Genomic DNA, 15,534 nt, shown 5'->3' on the forward strand with positions numbered 1-15,534 from the left:
CTGCCGTCCAGCATGACTGGACAGCCTTCCTCAAAAGCAAGCTAAAAAAATGCTTGTGTAAGAGCAACAAGCTGCTAGGTGATGTATATGATAGGATTTGTCTTCATGGTTCTCTGCATCACCATATGTAGGGTTGCCTAAGACACACAAAAGTGGTGTCCCTTTAGAACATAGAACAGTACAGCACAGAACAGGCCCTTCGGCCCTCGATGTTGTGCCGAGCAATGATCACCCTACTCAAACCCACGTATCCACCCTATACCCGTAACCCAACAACTCACCCCCTTAACCTTACTATTAGGACACTACGGGCAATTTAGCATGGCCAATCCACCTAACCCGCACATCTTTGGACTGTGGGAGGAAACCGGAGCACCCGGAGGAAACCCACGCACACACGGGGAGGACGTGCAGACTCCACACAGACAGTGACCCAGCCGGGAATCGAACCTGGGACCCTGGAGCTGTGAAGCATTTATGCTAACCACCATGCTACCGTGCTGCTTTTATGCTAAAATACGTCCTATTTTATCTATGACTGGCGTGCACAATATGAATTGGCCAAATGGTTGAGCGAGTTGCTACAATCACTTTTGAGCAGGTATTCCACACACACGGGGAAGGATTCCTTCACATTTGCGAAGACCATATATTAGGATTCCAGGTGAGAACCCAACTATTTGCAATTTGTAAAACTGAGGAAAGGTGACTGCACCACAGGAGTGATAACACTGACCAATAAGTAATGAAACACCAAATCAATCATATTAGCAACAAAGTAACAGCTTTACAATTAACAGTTAAAACAGTTCTTAAATAAAAGGAGAAACTTTAACTTACTCCCTACACCTGCAACTATATATATATTCCAATTAAACAAACCAATACAGTTCAAAGACCACACATAAGTAAAGTTTAACAATCCGGTTTACTTGCTTTTCTCTGTGCCAAGATCTTGGAGGGAACCTTTCAGAAGTGAACTCAAGACACTTCTGTACATCTTAAAACCCTGTGGCAAACTGAAACTCAGACACAGCTGGTTCTTTCCCTTAATTACATTGTCTCTACCCTAAGCATAAGGCATTCTACTGTCTGCCGTCACAAGATGTCCCATGTCTTGGTTAGCCAGGATTAAAACACAATCCCTCATGAATTATCTACATCCCAGGGATCCTCCAAAACCCAGACCAATATTCCATTAGCCCACTATCTGTAAACAAGTAAATGGTTAAAATCAATGATTATCTAATTGTTTCAACCCGTTAATCACAGCATTAGCAGACACGCTGGTTGTATGCATGTTAAACCTGTTTTTAATGACATTACAACAAGTATAAAATATAACAATTTCTTACATTCATCACAGTAGGACTGGCTGATCAATAGCAATGTTGTGTCCATGTGCTCATTTGACATTGCTAGCCTATTCACCAATGTACTGCTCAAGGCAGCCATAGATATTTGCGCTGCAGCACAATATCATGGTGGATCGAGACCTGCTGCTATTGTGTGAATCTGTATTCATTGAACTTATGAATTCAGAAACTTGTGCCAAGTTCTCTTTTAATGACACTCCATGTATGCCCAAATAGATGGTGTTGCCATGGGATACCCATCTAGGCCCAGGTCTCTCAAAACGTCAGTTCAGTGGAATAATACTCAACCTCCTGCCGTTTACAGATTTCCAGTATGTCGATGATATGTTTTCTACATTTGAGTCTGCAGCTGCATGTAAGATTTTCCTTGCAAACCTTATTGGCCTCTTACTTGGTTTGAATTTGAATACAGCTTGCAGTTAATTGTCAGTCGTCAGTTAACTGGTGCATTCTCCATGGCAAAGCCTCTACTAATCAGAGTCTACTTTTCAACCAAACAAGTCTCTTCTCATGAAGTATGAATTGTTGTTCTCTTTGCATTTGGTAGTCTTGCAAATTGTCCTGATAAGTACAAGGTAATAATCTTTTATCAACTGCATTACCAAGCGGCTATGTTACAAATTGTCAAACACAATTTCCCTTTTGTAAAACGATGTTGAATAGCATTTTTGCTATTATACTAAAATGTTTGCTAACTTTAATCTGTTGGGGCCTTTCTAGAATCTAGGGAATTTTAGAAAATCATAACTTGTGCATCCATTATCTCTGCAGAGATCAGTTTTAGAACCCTGAGATGCAGGCCATTAGGTTCTGGGGATATGTCTGATTTTAGTCCCCTGCATTCAGATAGCTACTGTGTAACCATTTACCCCTCTTCAGGATACAACCTTTGTTTCGTTACTTTACCCATTACTACTCTCTGTGGTTGGGGTCTCAGCTATTTATAATCCATATGAATTACTTAGATGAAGACACAGAGGTTAATGTGGCTAAATTTGCTGACAATACCAATAAGTTGAAATAAAAAGCATGAGGAAGGCACTAAAAGACGGAAAAGAGATCTGGACAGGTTAAGTGAACAGCAACAAGACGGCAGAGAAAGTTTGATGTGGGAACATGTGAACTTATTCACCATGGTCAAAAGGATAGAAAAGCAGAATATTATTTAGGTGTCAAAATTTTAAATGATGATGTACATAGGGACTCGTACAAGGATCGCAAAGTTAGTATGCAGGACGAGCAAATAATTAGGAAGGCAAATGACACATTGGCCTTTATTGCAAGAGGATTGGAGTTCAAGAATAAAGAAGACTTGCTACAATTGTACAGGGCTTTGGTGATACCACACCTGGAGTACTGTGCGCAGTTTTGCTCTCCATGGAAGGGTATACATGCACGAGAGGTAGGACAGAGAAGATTTTTGTTTTATTAATTTAAGGGATTGAGCATTGCTGGCTAGGCCAGCATTTGTTGCCCAGCCCAAATTGCCCTTGAGAAGATTCATTGGATTGGCTCCTGGAATGAAAAATGAAAATCGCTTATTGTCACGAGTAGGCTTCAAATGAAGCTACTGTTAAAAGCCCCTAGTCGCCACATTCCGGCGCCTATCCGGGGAGGCTGTTACAGGAATCGAACCGTGCTGCTGGCCTGCATTGGTCTGCTTTAAAAGCCAGCGATTTAGCCCATTGGGGCTGATTTAGCTCACTGGGCTAAATCGCTGGCTTTTAAAGCAGACCAAGCAGGCCAGCAGCACGGTTCGATTCCCATATCAGCCTCCCCGGACAGGCGCTGGAATGTGGTGACTAGGGGCTTTTCACAGTAACTTCATTGAAGCCTACTCGTGACAATAAGCGATTTTCATTTTCATTTCATTTCATTGTGCTAAACCAGTCCCTACCAAAGTGCAAACTCCACACAGACAGTCACCCGAGGCCGAAATTGAACCTGGGACCCTGGAGCTGAGGCAGCAGTGCTAACCACTTTGTCACCATGCCATGTGAGGTATATTTTCTATACATGCGAACATCCGAATCATGATTAGGAGTAGGCTACTCAGCCTCTCGAGCCTGCTCCACCATTCAATATGATCGTAGTTGATCTGGTTGTAATTTCAAACCCACATTCCTGCCTACCGCAGATAACCCCTTGTTAATCTAGAATCTGTTTAGCTTTGCCTTAAAAATATCGAAGACTTTGCTTCCAAAACCTTTTGAGGAAGAGATTCCAAAGAGTCATGATCCTCTGAGAGAAAAATACTCTGCTCAGCCTTGTATTAAATGAACAATCCCTTATTTTTAATCTGTGACCCCTATTTCTAAATTCTCCCACAAGGTCCACCCTGTTAAGACTCCTCAGGATCTGATATGTTTCAATCAAGTCACCTCTTACTCTTCTATGAGGGGCTGAGTAAATTGGGTCTGTATTTAAGAATGGAAGGTTATCTCGTCGAAGCCTACAAGATTCTGAAGGAGCTTGTCAAGGTAAACACTGAGAGGTTGTTCCCTCAGACTGGGGAATCTAGAACACGGGAGACACAATCTCAGGATAAGGGATCAATCATTTAGGGCTGAGATGAGAAAATGCTTCACTCAGAGGGTGGTAAAACTTTGGAATTCTCCGCCGCAGGTGGTTCTGGATGCCCTATCGTTGACTATTTAAGGCTAGGATAGACAGACTTTTGGTCTCCTAGGAAATCAAAGGATATGGAGAGTGGGCAGGAAAGTAGAGTTGAAGCCACAGATCAGCCATGACCTATTGAATGGGTTTGATGGGCCATATGGTGAAGTGATCCTGCACATTAGAGAGAAATTGTGTGTCTTGTTTGCAGGCAGAGGACCAGGATAGAAAAGAATCCGAGAGCTGCTCATCCGATGAAGAAGCAGAAAAATCGTGGATCAAGAGGGGAGCACATCCTCAAGGTGAGAAGGGAAAAGTGACAGTAGAAGATGCTACAAGTCCAGGTTGGAATCGGTGATAGAAGCACAGAATCTGTGTGGAGGAGATCCCTGATTCTACAGGATGATGGCACCATGAACATCCTCTCACAGTGTGATGCTGTGTGTCACACTGTGGTGGGCTGTATGTAACAGTGTCATAGTGTGATACCCTGTGGGATAGTGTCACAGTGCAGTGCATGTTGAATCCAGTGCAGTAACACTCCATTAATTTGTATGTTCACAGCAGGTTCAAACATTAGCTGCACCAAGGCTAACATCCTGGAGATTAGGAAAGCCCGAGATAGCTGGCAATCACTGAACACAAGGGGGAAGGCGAGATCAGTGCCTGACAATCAGCTAATGGTGAGTAAATCAGTGCACCCGTTTCACATAAATCACAGCACCTTCCTTTTCTTCCTCTTTCCTCTCTATGCCCTGTTTATCCTCCTCTACCTCACCTCGTCCTTCTGTCCCTTCCTCCTTCCTGCCTCTCCACTGACCCCTTGTCTCTCTCTCTCTCTATTGCTCATTCCCCCTTCTTGCCCTCTTTCCCCCATCCCCCTCACTCTCTAGTACCTTCATCCCTCTTTCACTGCTCCGCACAATTCTCTCTCTCCGCCTCCTTCCTCCCAATTTCCTTAACCCCCTTATCACTTTCTCCCTGCCTTTTTTCCTTTCACTCTGCCCCCTCGTCCCTCTCTCCCTAAGCCATCCTTCTTTCCATGTCCCCTCATCCCTCTCTAGCTGAGCCATCCTTCTCTCTCTGCCCCCTCATCTCTCTCTCTCCCTGAGCCATCCTGCACTCCTCTACCCCTCCCCCACTCCCCTCTTTCTCTCTCTTTGACCCCACTTCCTACCCTTGTTTGTCTCACCTTTGCTCTGGTTCCTGTTGTGGAACATTCCTCCTGTACTCCTGTCAACCTCTTTAACTCGGTTTTTAATTGCTTCCTATTCAGCTGCAAACTTTTTCATTATTTCATGGGATGTGAACAAGGCCAGTGTTTGTTTTTTGTCCTAACTGACCTTGAAGATTGTGGTGAGCCATCTTCTTGAATCGCCACAGTCCATCTAGTGTACAAACACCTGTTAGGAAGGATTCCATAATTTTGACCCAGCAGAAACATCAAATCATATTGCTTTTGTAGAAGAGCTGGGAGGCTGTTCAGCTCATCGAGCTTGTAGTCACCTTTCATCAGAGAAATCCAATACTAATGCCATTGCCCTGCTTTATTCCTGTCGGGTTGGATATTTCTCTGCTTCAATTAGTTATTCAGCTACCCAAATACCCAGCCCAGCACTGACCTTCTCTTTGGGCTCTTGGTCAGGTGTTGGTGTCTCCAGTTCAATGTGGATGAGGCCAGCAGAGGTTTTCAGAGACAGGGAGTGGTTGATTCTTGTAGTAGTGGCGAGGGGATCAGTTGTTTGCTGGAATCCTGCCAGTATTAGTGGAGGCATTTGTGACATGGACGTTGCAGCCTCTTGGCGAGGACAGAAGCAATAAAATGAAGGTGCAAAGTTTCAGGCTCCAGGCTGACGTTATGGTGCTGTTTTGTTGGAGCAGGTGGGGAGTGAGACCGTCACTGACCATTCCGTCGATGACAGTCCGACACGGAAGGTCAGCAAGCCACGAAGGAGCCGGTCAATGCGCCGTGGAACAACTGAGATCCAATTCTCCTCACAAACCAAGCCTGAAGAGGAATTCAACAGTGCGGCAATCGAGGACAGCCAGAAAGCCATCAGCTCCTCTTATGCCAGTCTCTGCCAACGGGCCAAGGTATAGTAACCCACTTCCTGTCCTCCTTCATGTATTTGTCAGATCGTATTCTCCATGTAAATGCCAGGTCGTGTCCACTCCCGTGTACCCACCAGGTCATATACCTTAATGCATGTTTTGTACCGGATATACCAATATAGCTGCATAGTGGATATAAAAAGCAGTGCATTTCTTTAACTAGAAAAAGTTGAATACTCAACGTTTTTCTTTAAGACATCAATCTGTCTTTTTGGTGAAAGTGTAATGACCCTTTGTCAGATAATAACAGTGAAGAAATGTTCTTTTTTTCCCCAATCCTGTCGATGTTTATTTCTGTCTCCTATAGAAACTCTCTTTATCTGTGGAACCAAAGCCTGGCTGCCGGTATCTGTGGGGATTTAATTCTTAATTCTCCAGTCTTTTTTCAAAAAGATGCTGTGCTATTCCCTCCCTGTTCACTTACTCAATGTCATATTTGAGCAGTTTTGCCCCTCCTACGGATTGTTCCCACAGTATTCTGTGGTAGATGTTCAGCCACATGCTGCGGGGCTTCTGATGACTGCTTTTATTTTTTTGTTGCACCAGTGGAACTCGGGTAGGCATATAATGCACTCCCTAGATTCCCTCAGTGCTCCCTAGTGGTCCTCAGTCCTCAGTGGTACGGGAACACTGCGTGAGGGTGTATAACATGGTAAGCATAACATGTTGGAAGGGATCACTGATTAAAAATAAGGGGTCACCCAGCTAAAAGGGGGATGAGGGAAAAACTATTCACTGAGGATGGTGAGTCTTTGAAACTCTTTTCTGAAAAGGCGGTGGAATCAGAGGCTTTGAACATTTTTAAGGCAGACATGGAAAGATCCTTGGTAAGCAAGGGGGTGATAGGTTACTGGGAGTAGGCAGGATGCAGATTTGAGGTTACTATCAGATCAGCCATGATCTTATTAAATGGCAGAGCAGGCTTGAGGGGCCGAATGGCCTACTCCTACTCCTTGTTCGTGTGTTTGTTTATATGGACAGGCGACTTTTTATCTATGGCCCTGAATATTTAGGATGGCAGGGGCTCAACTGACTCCCGCTGCCAGCATACGCTCCAAGGAGCATTGATTAGCAGGAGGCAGGGCTTCCGCCTCCCACTCGGGGAAGTCCTATGTCACATGCTTGCCGCATGCCAGGAACTGCTGAACCCTGCTGCACACATAGGGGGAGCTGTGAACCAAGGCAAGAAGGTGAGTGGGGCCTGCAGACGTAAATGTGAGAGAGAAGTCAGAATCCAAGACACTGCAGTGTAAGTTTTTGTATTCATCCTGCAGTGCAGCCCGGTGCACGAGGAGATGGTAGAGTAGTAGTTATGCTATTAGGCTAGTAATCTAGAGACCTGGACTAATGATCCAGTGAAATGCAAGTTTAATCCAATTATTGCAGCTTGAAACTTACAATTTGGAAAATAAATTGCAGAATTAAAAAGCTGCTATCAGTACAAATGGCCAGGAAGCTGTCAGATTGTCGGAAAAACCCCAACTGCTTCACTGATGGTCTTTAGAGCAGGAAACATATAGTCTGGCCCACATGTGATTCCAGTCCCCCAATATTATGGTCAACTTGAACAAGCACTCAGTTTCAGCAAACACCACAAGAGATGGACAATACCAGCCTTCCCAGCAATGTCCACATCCAGGGGATGATCTTTAAAAGGTCAACAATGCTGGGAGAACAGGGTGGGTTTGAATAATTTCTCCAATGGGGAGTATGGTTGATTTGGAGAGAGGGACCTCACCACATTAATCTGCCCTCGCTTCAGCCAGAAAGACAGGCTGCCACAGGTAAAGGGCAGCTTGATCTCTCCCAGGTGAAATGGGCCCTCTTAGTTCATTATCCCATTCCATTTGGAAACTCCCTACAAGCCCCTCTACAATAGTTTCCATTTATCCAGCAATTAGTTGGCTTGCCTGCTTCATTCTATGGTCACTCAGACACACTCCAGTCATTCATATTGCACAGTCTCTGAAGTACTCTGCTGGCTTTATATTCCAGAGCATTTCCATTAGTCAATGTCTGCTGCAGTTATTGTATCAGAACAGACAATTGCATTTTGAAAAGTCTCAGCATAACGTACTGGAGATGGGGGGCTGGATTCTCTGATTCTGGGACTATGTCCCCAAGCCGTCGTAAAATCTGTGGACTTTCACGCCAGAAAAACTGGTATGAAAGGGCCACATATTCCTAGCTAGCAGGGACCCGGCGTAAAGCTAGCTGTTTTTGCTGCAGATACGGGCCCCCGCACTTCGGGGTCGAGGACGCGCATGCGCACGGTGGCGGCCTCCAGCGGCCGCACCATGCTCCATGGTAGACTCAGACCAGGGAGCTGAACATTGAAAATAGACCCCCCGATCGGCCGTGCGCCCTACCCTGACCGCCCGCCAAAATATTACCCGGCCGCATAAAAGGTCAACCCCACCCTCCAATAGGCCCGCCTCCGTCCAGACGGCATGGATCTAATATGGTCCTGCCGGTTGGGATAATTGCGTGCTAACTGCGGACTCAGACAGAGTCCGCTGAGTCCGCAGTTGCTACGCAATTATCCCGACTGTTAGATCCATGCCATCTGGACGTGGGCAGAGAATGGTGGGGTGGGCCTCCAGCAATGGCTGCAGGTAGGTGATGAGCGGCGTGGCCGGTCCCAATTTCCTGCGCCGAAATGGATTCTCCGCCCCAGTGCCGGCCATGGTTTCAGCGTCATGGTGCGGTGAAGCCTGGGTCTTTCACACTTTCCAGGGGGATCAGTATTTTTTTTCCATCCCACTTGGTGGAATGCAAGCTGTGTATTGTAGCTGTCTGGTGAGTTTCCATTGTCTTTTGAGGATCCCAGTTTTTTCAAATCCAGCTAGAAAAATAAAGTTTATAACTTTAAAAATGACACATCCTCATAACTGTGTGTGCAAATGAAAAGTTACTTATTTGCGTTTCCCAGTACAGCATCTGGAGTTATTTATTCTCTCTGTTGTTGTGCCCTACTCTAGGCCAGAAGGAGAACCCTGCAGGAAATGGCCCAGCTCTACCAGTTCTATAATACCTGCAATGATTTTGACTCCTGGATGAATGACAAGGAGAATGGGTTCAAAACCTTTGAGCCCAAGTCAGACAATGTGGAGGTCATGCAGAGGAAATATGAGGTTTGCTAACCCTGTACTGAATGCCCAATCTCTCTGTGAACCCCCCCACTCTCAACCACTTTATGGTTTGCATATGTTGTCCCACTGGATATGATGGTTGCTGTCAATCTATTACACTAACTGAACTGGGTTTCATATTTCAGAACTTCTTGACAGAATTGGCTGCTGGGAAAGGCCGACTGAACGAGATTAACCAATTGGTGGATGAGTTTATCAAAAATAAACACAGCAAGGAGCAGCAAATCAGAGCAAAACAGCAGGAAATTCATAAAAGGTAAAATCTAGCTCAGTCTGTCTCCAGGTGCTGTGTTGGTCTGAGAGTTTGAATATCAGTTCAGTCTGCACAGCCAGGAATCAAGTTTGTATTTTAGCATTTGGATGGTGATGGAATCATCAATTCACGTGTTTTCCGATATGAATCTAGGCTTTAATCAACTTACTTCAGAGCCAGCCTGTTACCAGTTGATGAACTCTCTGTGAACTGCAGGCTGACTCTGGACAAGGGTACTAATACAGCAGCACAAGGTGGAGGAGTCGTGGGCGGAGCCAAGGGTGGAGCCCTGTACAAGCTCCTGAGCATTCCCAGAGCTACTTCCCCCTAGTGGTCGGATAACGCTACTGCGCTTACAAGATACAGTGTGAATTACCATGTTATATTCACCATAGATGGTTCACTATCTGTAAAGTTCATGAGTTCATACTTACAGACTGAAGTGGCTGAGGCTGCTGACCTTTAACATACAACAACTTGTTAAAACGTATGATTTAAAAAAACACGTAAAAATGGGCACAACCAAGGTATAGCAGAATTCTGAGACAAGTCATAGAGTAAACCATAGAATCCATAAAGTGCAGAAGGAGGCCATTCGGCCCATCGGGTCTTTACTGACCCTCTGAAACAGCACCCTACCTGGGACCAATCCCCCACCCTATCCACGTAACCCCACTCAGGGGCAATTTAGCATGGCCAACCCACCTAGACTGCACATCTTTGGACTGTGGGAGGAAACCGGAGCACCCAGAGGAAACCCATGTAGACACAGGAAGAATGTGCAAACTCCACACAGACAGAAACCCGAGGTCGGAATCGAACCCGGGCACTGTGAGGCAACAGTGCTAACTACTGTGTTACCATGCCACCCCTGCTGGTGAATAAAGATAGCATCAGAACTGATGGTCAGCGTTTATAAAGAGCACTCAACGCTTAGTGAGGGTAGTAAGGCTAAATCCTGAGTCATTCGATATTTTACAGCATCGTACAGTACATAAAGCCACTCTACCGATTGAACCTGTGCCAGCTCTGTGAAAGGGCTATCTAATTAGAAGCAGTTATACTTTAATTAAAACCATTCGTGTCATAATATCTGGAATAAACTCTGCATCAACAGTCAAGGCCCCAGAGTGTAATATGTGCAATTGACCCAAGGAGGGAAATGTGGAAGTGTAAAGCAATCTTCCCTCTAAGATGTTTAGCTGTTCAGCAACTCAAATATGATTCAGATACTTTGGGCGGGATTCTCTGTTGGCAGACTCCTCTCACACTGTTTGTTCCTGTAAAGAATTGTTTACCTGTAAAGACTCACATTCCAACCATTCCCCACATTCTAATCTGTAATTATCCTGCAATTGTGCGTCTGCTATATAACTGCGATTGTGAACCTGCCTCAGCTTCACCTGATGAAGGAGCAGCGCTCCGAAAGCTGGTGATTTCAAGTAAACCTGTTGGACTTTGACCTGGTGTGAGACTTCTTACTGAGCCTGGCACCTTGGCAGTGCCCCAGCCAGCCTGGCAGTGTCACCAAGGCACCCTGGAAATGCCAGGGTGGCACTGCCAAGGTGCCCGGGTGGCAGTGCCATGGTTTCCAAGCTGGCATTGCCAAGGTGTGGGGGTGCCAGAGTATCACCCTGCCCAGTGTCCGACCACCCGAGTTCTCTAATGGCCTGGGAGGACCCCCCCCCCCCCCAACCACAATAAATGATGTCCTGGCGAGGTCTCTCAAGGCGGGGCAGTTAGGTCCTGGGCGCTGGGAGAATCCACGCAGACATATTTAAATGAATCTAATGGTTCACTTAAATATGCTAAGCTGGATCTCGCCCTCACTGGACCAGACCCAGATTGCAATGTCTCGCGAGATATTTCGAGCATCCTGAATTTCCCGATTAGCCTCTCGTGAGATTTAATGGCCTCGTCACGCCACCAAGTTGGGCAGGTCGAGGCTGTTAAATGGCGTTCTTGAGCACAGAGTTAATGCTGCTATTCCCGGTGAAGGACAGAGGGAGTGCTGTACTCTCCGAGGAAGCGGCTTCGGCAGAAAATGTCATCCATCATCCTGGAACCCATTCCGGTCAATGTCTTCGATACCCTTTCTAAAACCTTCATGTCCTTCCTAAAGTCTGGTGCCGAGGATGGAACATAATGGACTGAATTTTCACCGAGAGCCCTTTAAAAATGGTGGGCTGGACTAGGTGACATATCTAAACTTTAAAGTATATTCAGCTTTTCTAAATTTATTTACCTATTTTTATCACATCCAGTGTCCTGACAAGCTACTGATTTACCACTAATGTATTAACTTAGTACTTCAACCATGCCTTATGAATTCAGTAATAGATCTCCATTTTGGTGCCTAACTGGCTCCTGACAAGCCTTTTACTGTCAAGGTGCCCATAGATCTCTAGATTCCCTTTTCTGTCAGCCACTAATCTATTTTCATACAGGCACTGTTTTTTGCCTCTTTTTTTCCTTTATCACTTCTGTTCTGTATTTTTAAAATATTTTTGTCTTTGATACTTTTCATGTATTTTGTAGCCTGTTCTCACTTGTATTCTCAAACTAACATCTGTCATGCACCCCGTTTTTCTGTTTCATCCTACCCTCTAACTCCTTCATCAACTAGGGAACTCTGTCTTTGAATGTTGTGGTACTATGGTCCCTTTAAGGGGCGATCCCCCATGTGACTGGCTCAGGGCGTATTGTGCAGGAGCACATGAACCCTGACCAATGGGTAAAAAGCACGGGGCCCTGGGAACAGGGGCCCAGGCAGTGTGGACCCAGGAGTTGGAGAGGGGAGACCTGTTTCGGAGACTTCTGTACCTGTATATGGTTGACCTTTCCTTTGTTCTCGACGAACCTCTTTTGTTGTATGGGAAGCTTCCTCCGGGTTGCCTCAAGCTGTCACAGATGTGTTCCTTCTTCCCTTTGTGGAAACATACCTAGACAGTCCTCATACCATCTCCTCTTTGAAGGCAGCCTGTTGCTCTATTATGTCTGTCTTCCAGTTTCTAACTTCAATTTACCCAGGACAGATCTCTCTCCCAATTGCCTGAAATTATCCCTCCGCTCGTTAACTATTTACATTATTATGATCACTACTCCCCCAATCTGCTCCCTGACTGTGACACTCTCCACTTGACACACTTCATTCTGCAGGATTAGATCCAGCTAAGGCCCCTGCCTCATTGGACAGGAAGCACACTATCCTTTCCCTTCTCGCTGTATTCCCCTTCTCTCTCTAAATATAATTACTCTTGGAGTATGTGGTAAACACCACTGGGAACATACTACATGTATTACAGTACTGCCACTGTATTACGGGTACCACAGTAAATCCCAGCCTGCTGGCTCCTCCCAGCAGGCGACGTATAAAAGTGTATGCTCTCCTGCGCTGCCTCCATTCTGGTTCCAGCTGCAGGAGGCACAACATCTTGTGCAATAAAACTTCGATTATTTCACCATTCTTGTCTCGTGGTCATTGACGGTACATCAGAGTAGGTAACTCTCTAGGAATCCTGATATTGGGCTGCCATTTTGAGTGGGCGGCCCGATAATGAGGTCTGGTGGTTGTCCCCTCACCCCCTGCAAAGCAATTTTGTGCCCCCCACCCTCACCCCCTGCAAAGCAATTTTGTGCCCTCCAGGTCACTCCCACAGTACAAGGGTGCCCCCCCCCCCCCCCCCCCCCCCCCCCCCCCACACACACACACACCAGAGACCCCCGTTACAGAGACACCCACTAGAGACCCCCATTACAGAGACATCCGCATTACAGAGACACCTGCACTACAGAGACACCCACCGGAGACCCCCATTACAGAGACACCCGCATTACAGAGACACCCACCAGAGACACCCACCAGAGACACCCCCATTACAGAGACACCCGCATTACAGAGACACCTGCATTACAGAGACACCCACCGGAGACCCCATTACAGAGACACCCGCATTAGAGACACCCACCAGAGACACCCCCATTACAGAGACACCCGCATTACAGAGACACCTGCATTACAGAGACACCCACCGGAGACCCCCATTACAGAGACACCCGCATTAGAGACACCCACCAGAGACACCCCCATTACAGAGACACCCCCATTACAGAGACACCCGCATTACAGAGACACCCGCATTACAGAGACACCCGCATTACAGAGACACCTACATTACAGAGACACCCACCAGAGACCCCCCATTACAGAGACACCCATCAGAGACCCCCATTACAGAAACACCCACCAGAGACCCCCGTTACAGAGACACCCGCATTACAGAGACACCCGCATTACAGAGACACCCGCATTACAGAGACACCCGCATTACAGAGACACCCGCATTACAGAGACACCCGCATTACAGAGACACCCGCATTACAGAGACACCCGCATTACAGAGACACCCGCATTACAGAGACACCCGCCTTACAGAGACACCCGCATTACAGAGACACCCGCATTACAGAGACACCCGCATTACAGAGACACCCGCATTACAGAGACACCCGCATTACAGAGACACCCGCATTACAGAGACACCCGCATTACAGAGACACCCGCATTACAGAGACACCCCCATTACAGAGACACCCCCATTACAGAGACACCCGCATTACAGAGACACCCGCATTACAGAGACACCTGCATTACAGAGACACCCACCAGAGACCCCCATTACAGAGACACCCCCATTACAGAGACACCCCCATTACAGAGACACCCGCATTACAGAGACACCCGCATTACAGAGACACCCGCATTACAGAGACACCCGCATTACAGAGACACCCGCATTACAGAGACACCCGCATTACAGAGACACCCGCATTACAGAGACACCCGCATTAGAGACACCCACCAGAGACCCCCATTACAGAAACACCCATTAGAGATCGCCATTGCAGAGACATCCACCAGAGACCCCCATTACAGAGACCCCACATTACAGAGACACCCACCAAAGACCCCGTTACAGAAACACCCACCAGAGACCCCATTACAGAAACACCCACCAGAGACCCCCATTACAGAAACACCCACCAGAGACCCCCATTACAGAGACACCCACCAGAGACCCCCATTACAGAGACACCCGCATTACAGAGACACCCACCAGAGACACCCCCATTACAGAGACACCCCCATTACAGAGACACCCCCATTACAGAGACACCCGCATTACAGAGACACCCGCATTACAGAGACACCCACCGGAGACCCCCATTACAGAGACCCCACATTACAGAGACACCCACCAGAGACCCCGTTACAGAAACACCCACCAGAGACCCCCATTACAGAAACACCCACCAGAGACCCCCGTTACAGAGACACCCACCAGAGACCCCATTACAGAGACCCCACATTACAGAGACACCCACCAGAGACCCCGTTACAGAAACACCCACCAGAGACCCCCATTACAGAGACACCCACCAGAGACCCCCATTACAGAGACACCCGCATTACAGAGACACCCACCAGAGACCCCCATTACAGAGACACCCGCATTACAGAGACACCCACCAGAGACACCCACCAGAGACACCCCCATTACAGAAACACCTACCAGAGACCCCCGTTACAGAGACATCCACCAGAGACCCCCATTACAGACATCCACCAGAGACCCCCCCCATTACAGAGACACCCACCAGTGACCCCCAATACAGAGACACCCACCAGTGACCCCCATTACAGAGACATCCACCAGTGACCCCCATTACAGAGACACCCACCAGTGACCCCCATTACAGAGACACTCATCAGGACCCCCATTACAGAGACACCCACCAGAGACTGCCATTGCAGAAACCTCACATAAGAGAGACCCCCACCAGAAACTTAACTGCATTACAGATACTCCTGTCGGAGTCCCCAATTACAGAGACCCCTGCCTGGAAACTATACAGCAGTCAGAGAGAGACAGTGAAAAAAAATCACTGCTTTAAAACACTTCTGTGCAAAACACCTGCTGGCTTAGGCAGAGAAAGCAGCACCTGCAAAATTCTTAGAAGGGGA

The 15,534-nt window shown here is 47.0% G+C and overlaps 1 protein-coding gene across 1 annotated transcript in view; it reads left to right on the plus strand.

Annotated features, from left to right (window-relative positions):
* sptbn5 (spectrin, beta, non-erythrocytic 5) overlaps window positions 1-15,534 on the plus strand; it is a 332,093-nt gene that overhangs the window by 66,772 nt on the left and 249,787 nt on the right. Inside the window, exons 12-16 of the mRNA XM_038790252.1 lie at window positions 4,204-4,294; window positions 4,557-4,675; window positions 5,874-6,086; window positions 9,086-9,238; window positions 9,382-9,512. Coding sequence (XP_038646180.1) covers window positions 4,204-4,294; window positions 4,557-4,675; window positions 5,874-6,086; window positions 9,086-9,238; window positions 9,382-9,512 — 707 coding nt within the window. The remainder of the gene's footprint in view (window positions 1-4,203; window positions 4,295-4,556; window positions 4,676-5,873; window positions 6,087-9,085; window positions 9,239-9,381; window positions 9,513-15,534) is intronic.

The sequence above is a fragment of the Scyliorhinus canicula genome, chromosome 2, assembly GCF_902713615.1.
Source record: "Scyliorhinus canicula chromosome 2, sScyCan1.1, whole genome shotgun sequence".
Taxonomy (NCBI): Eukaryota; Metazoa; Chordata; class Chondrichthyes; order Carcharhiniformes; family Scyliorhinidae; genus Scyliorhinus; species Scyliorhinus canicula.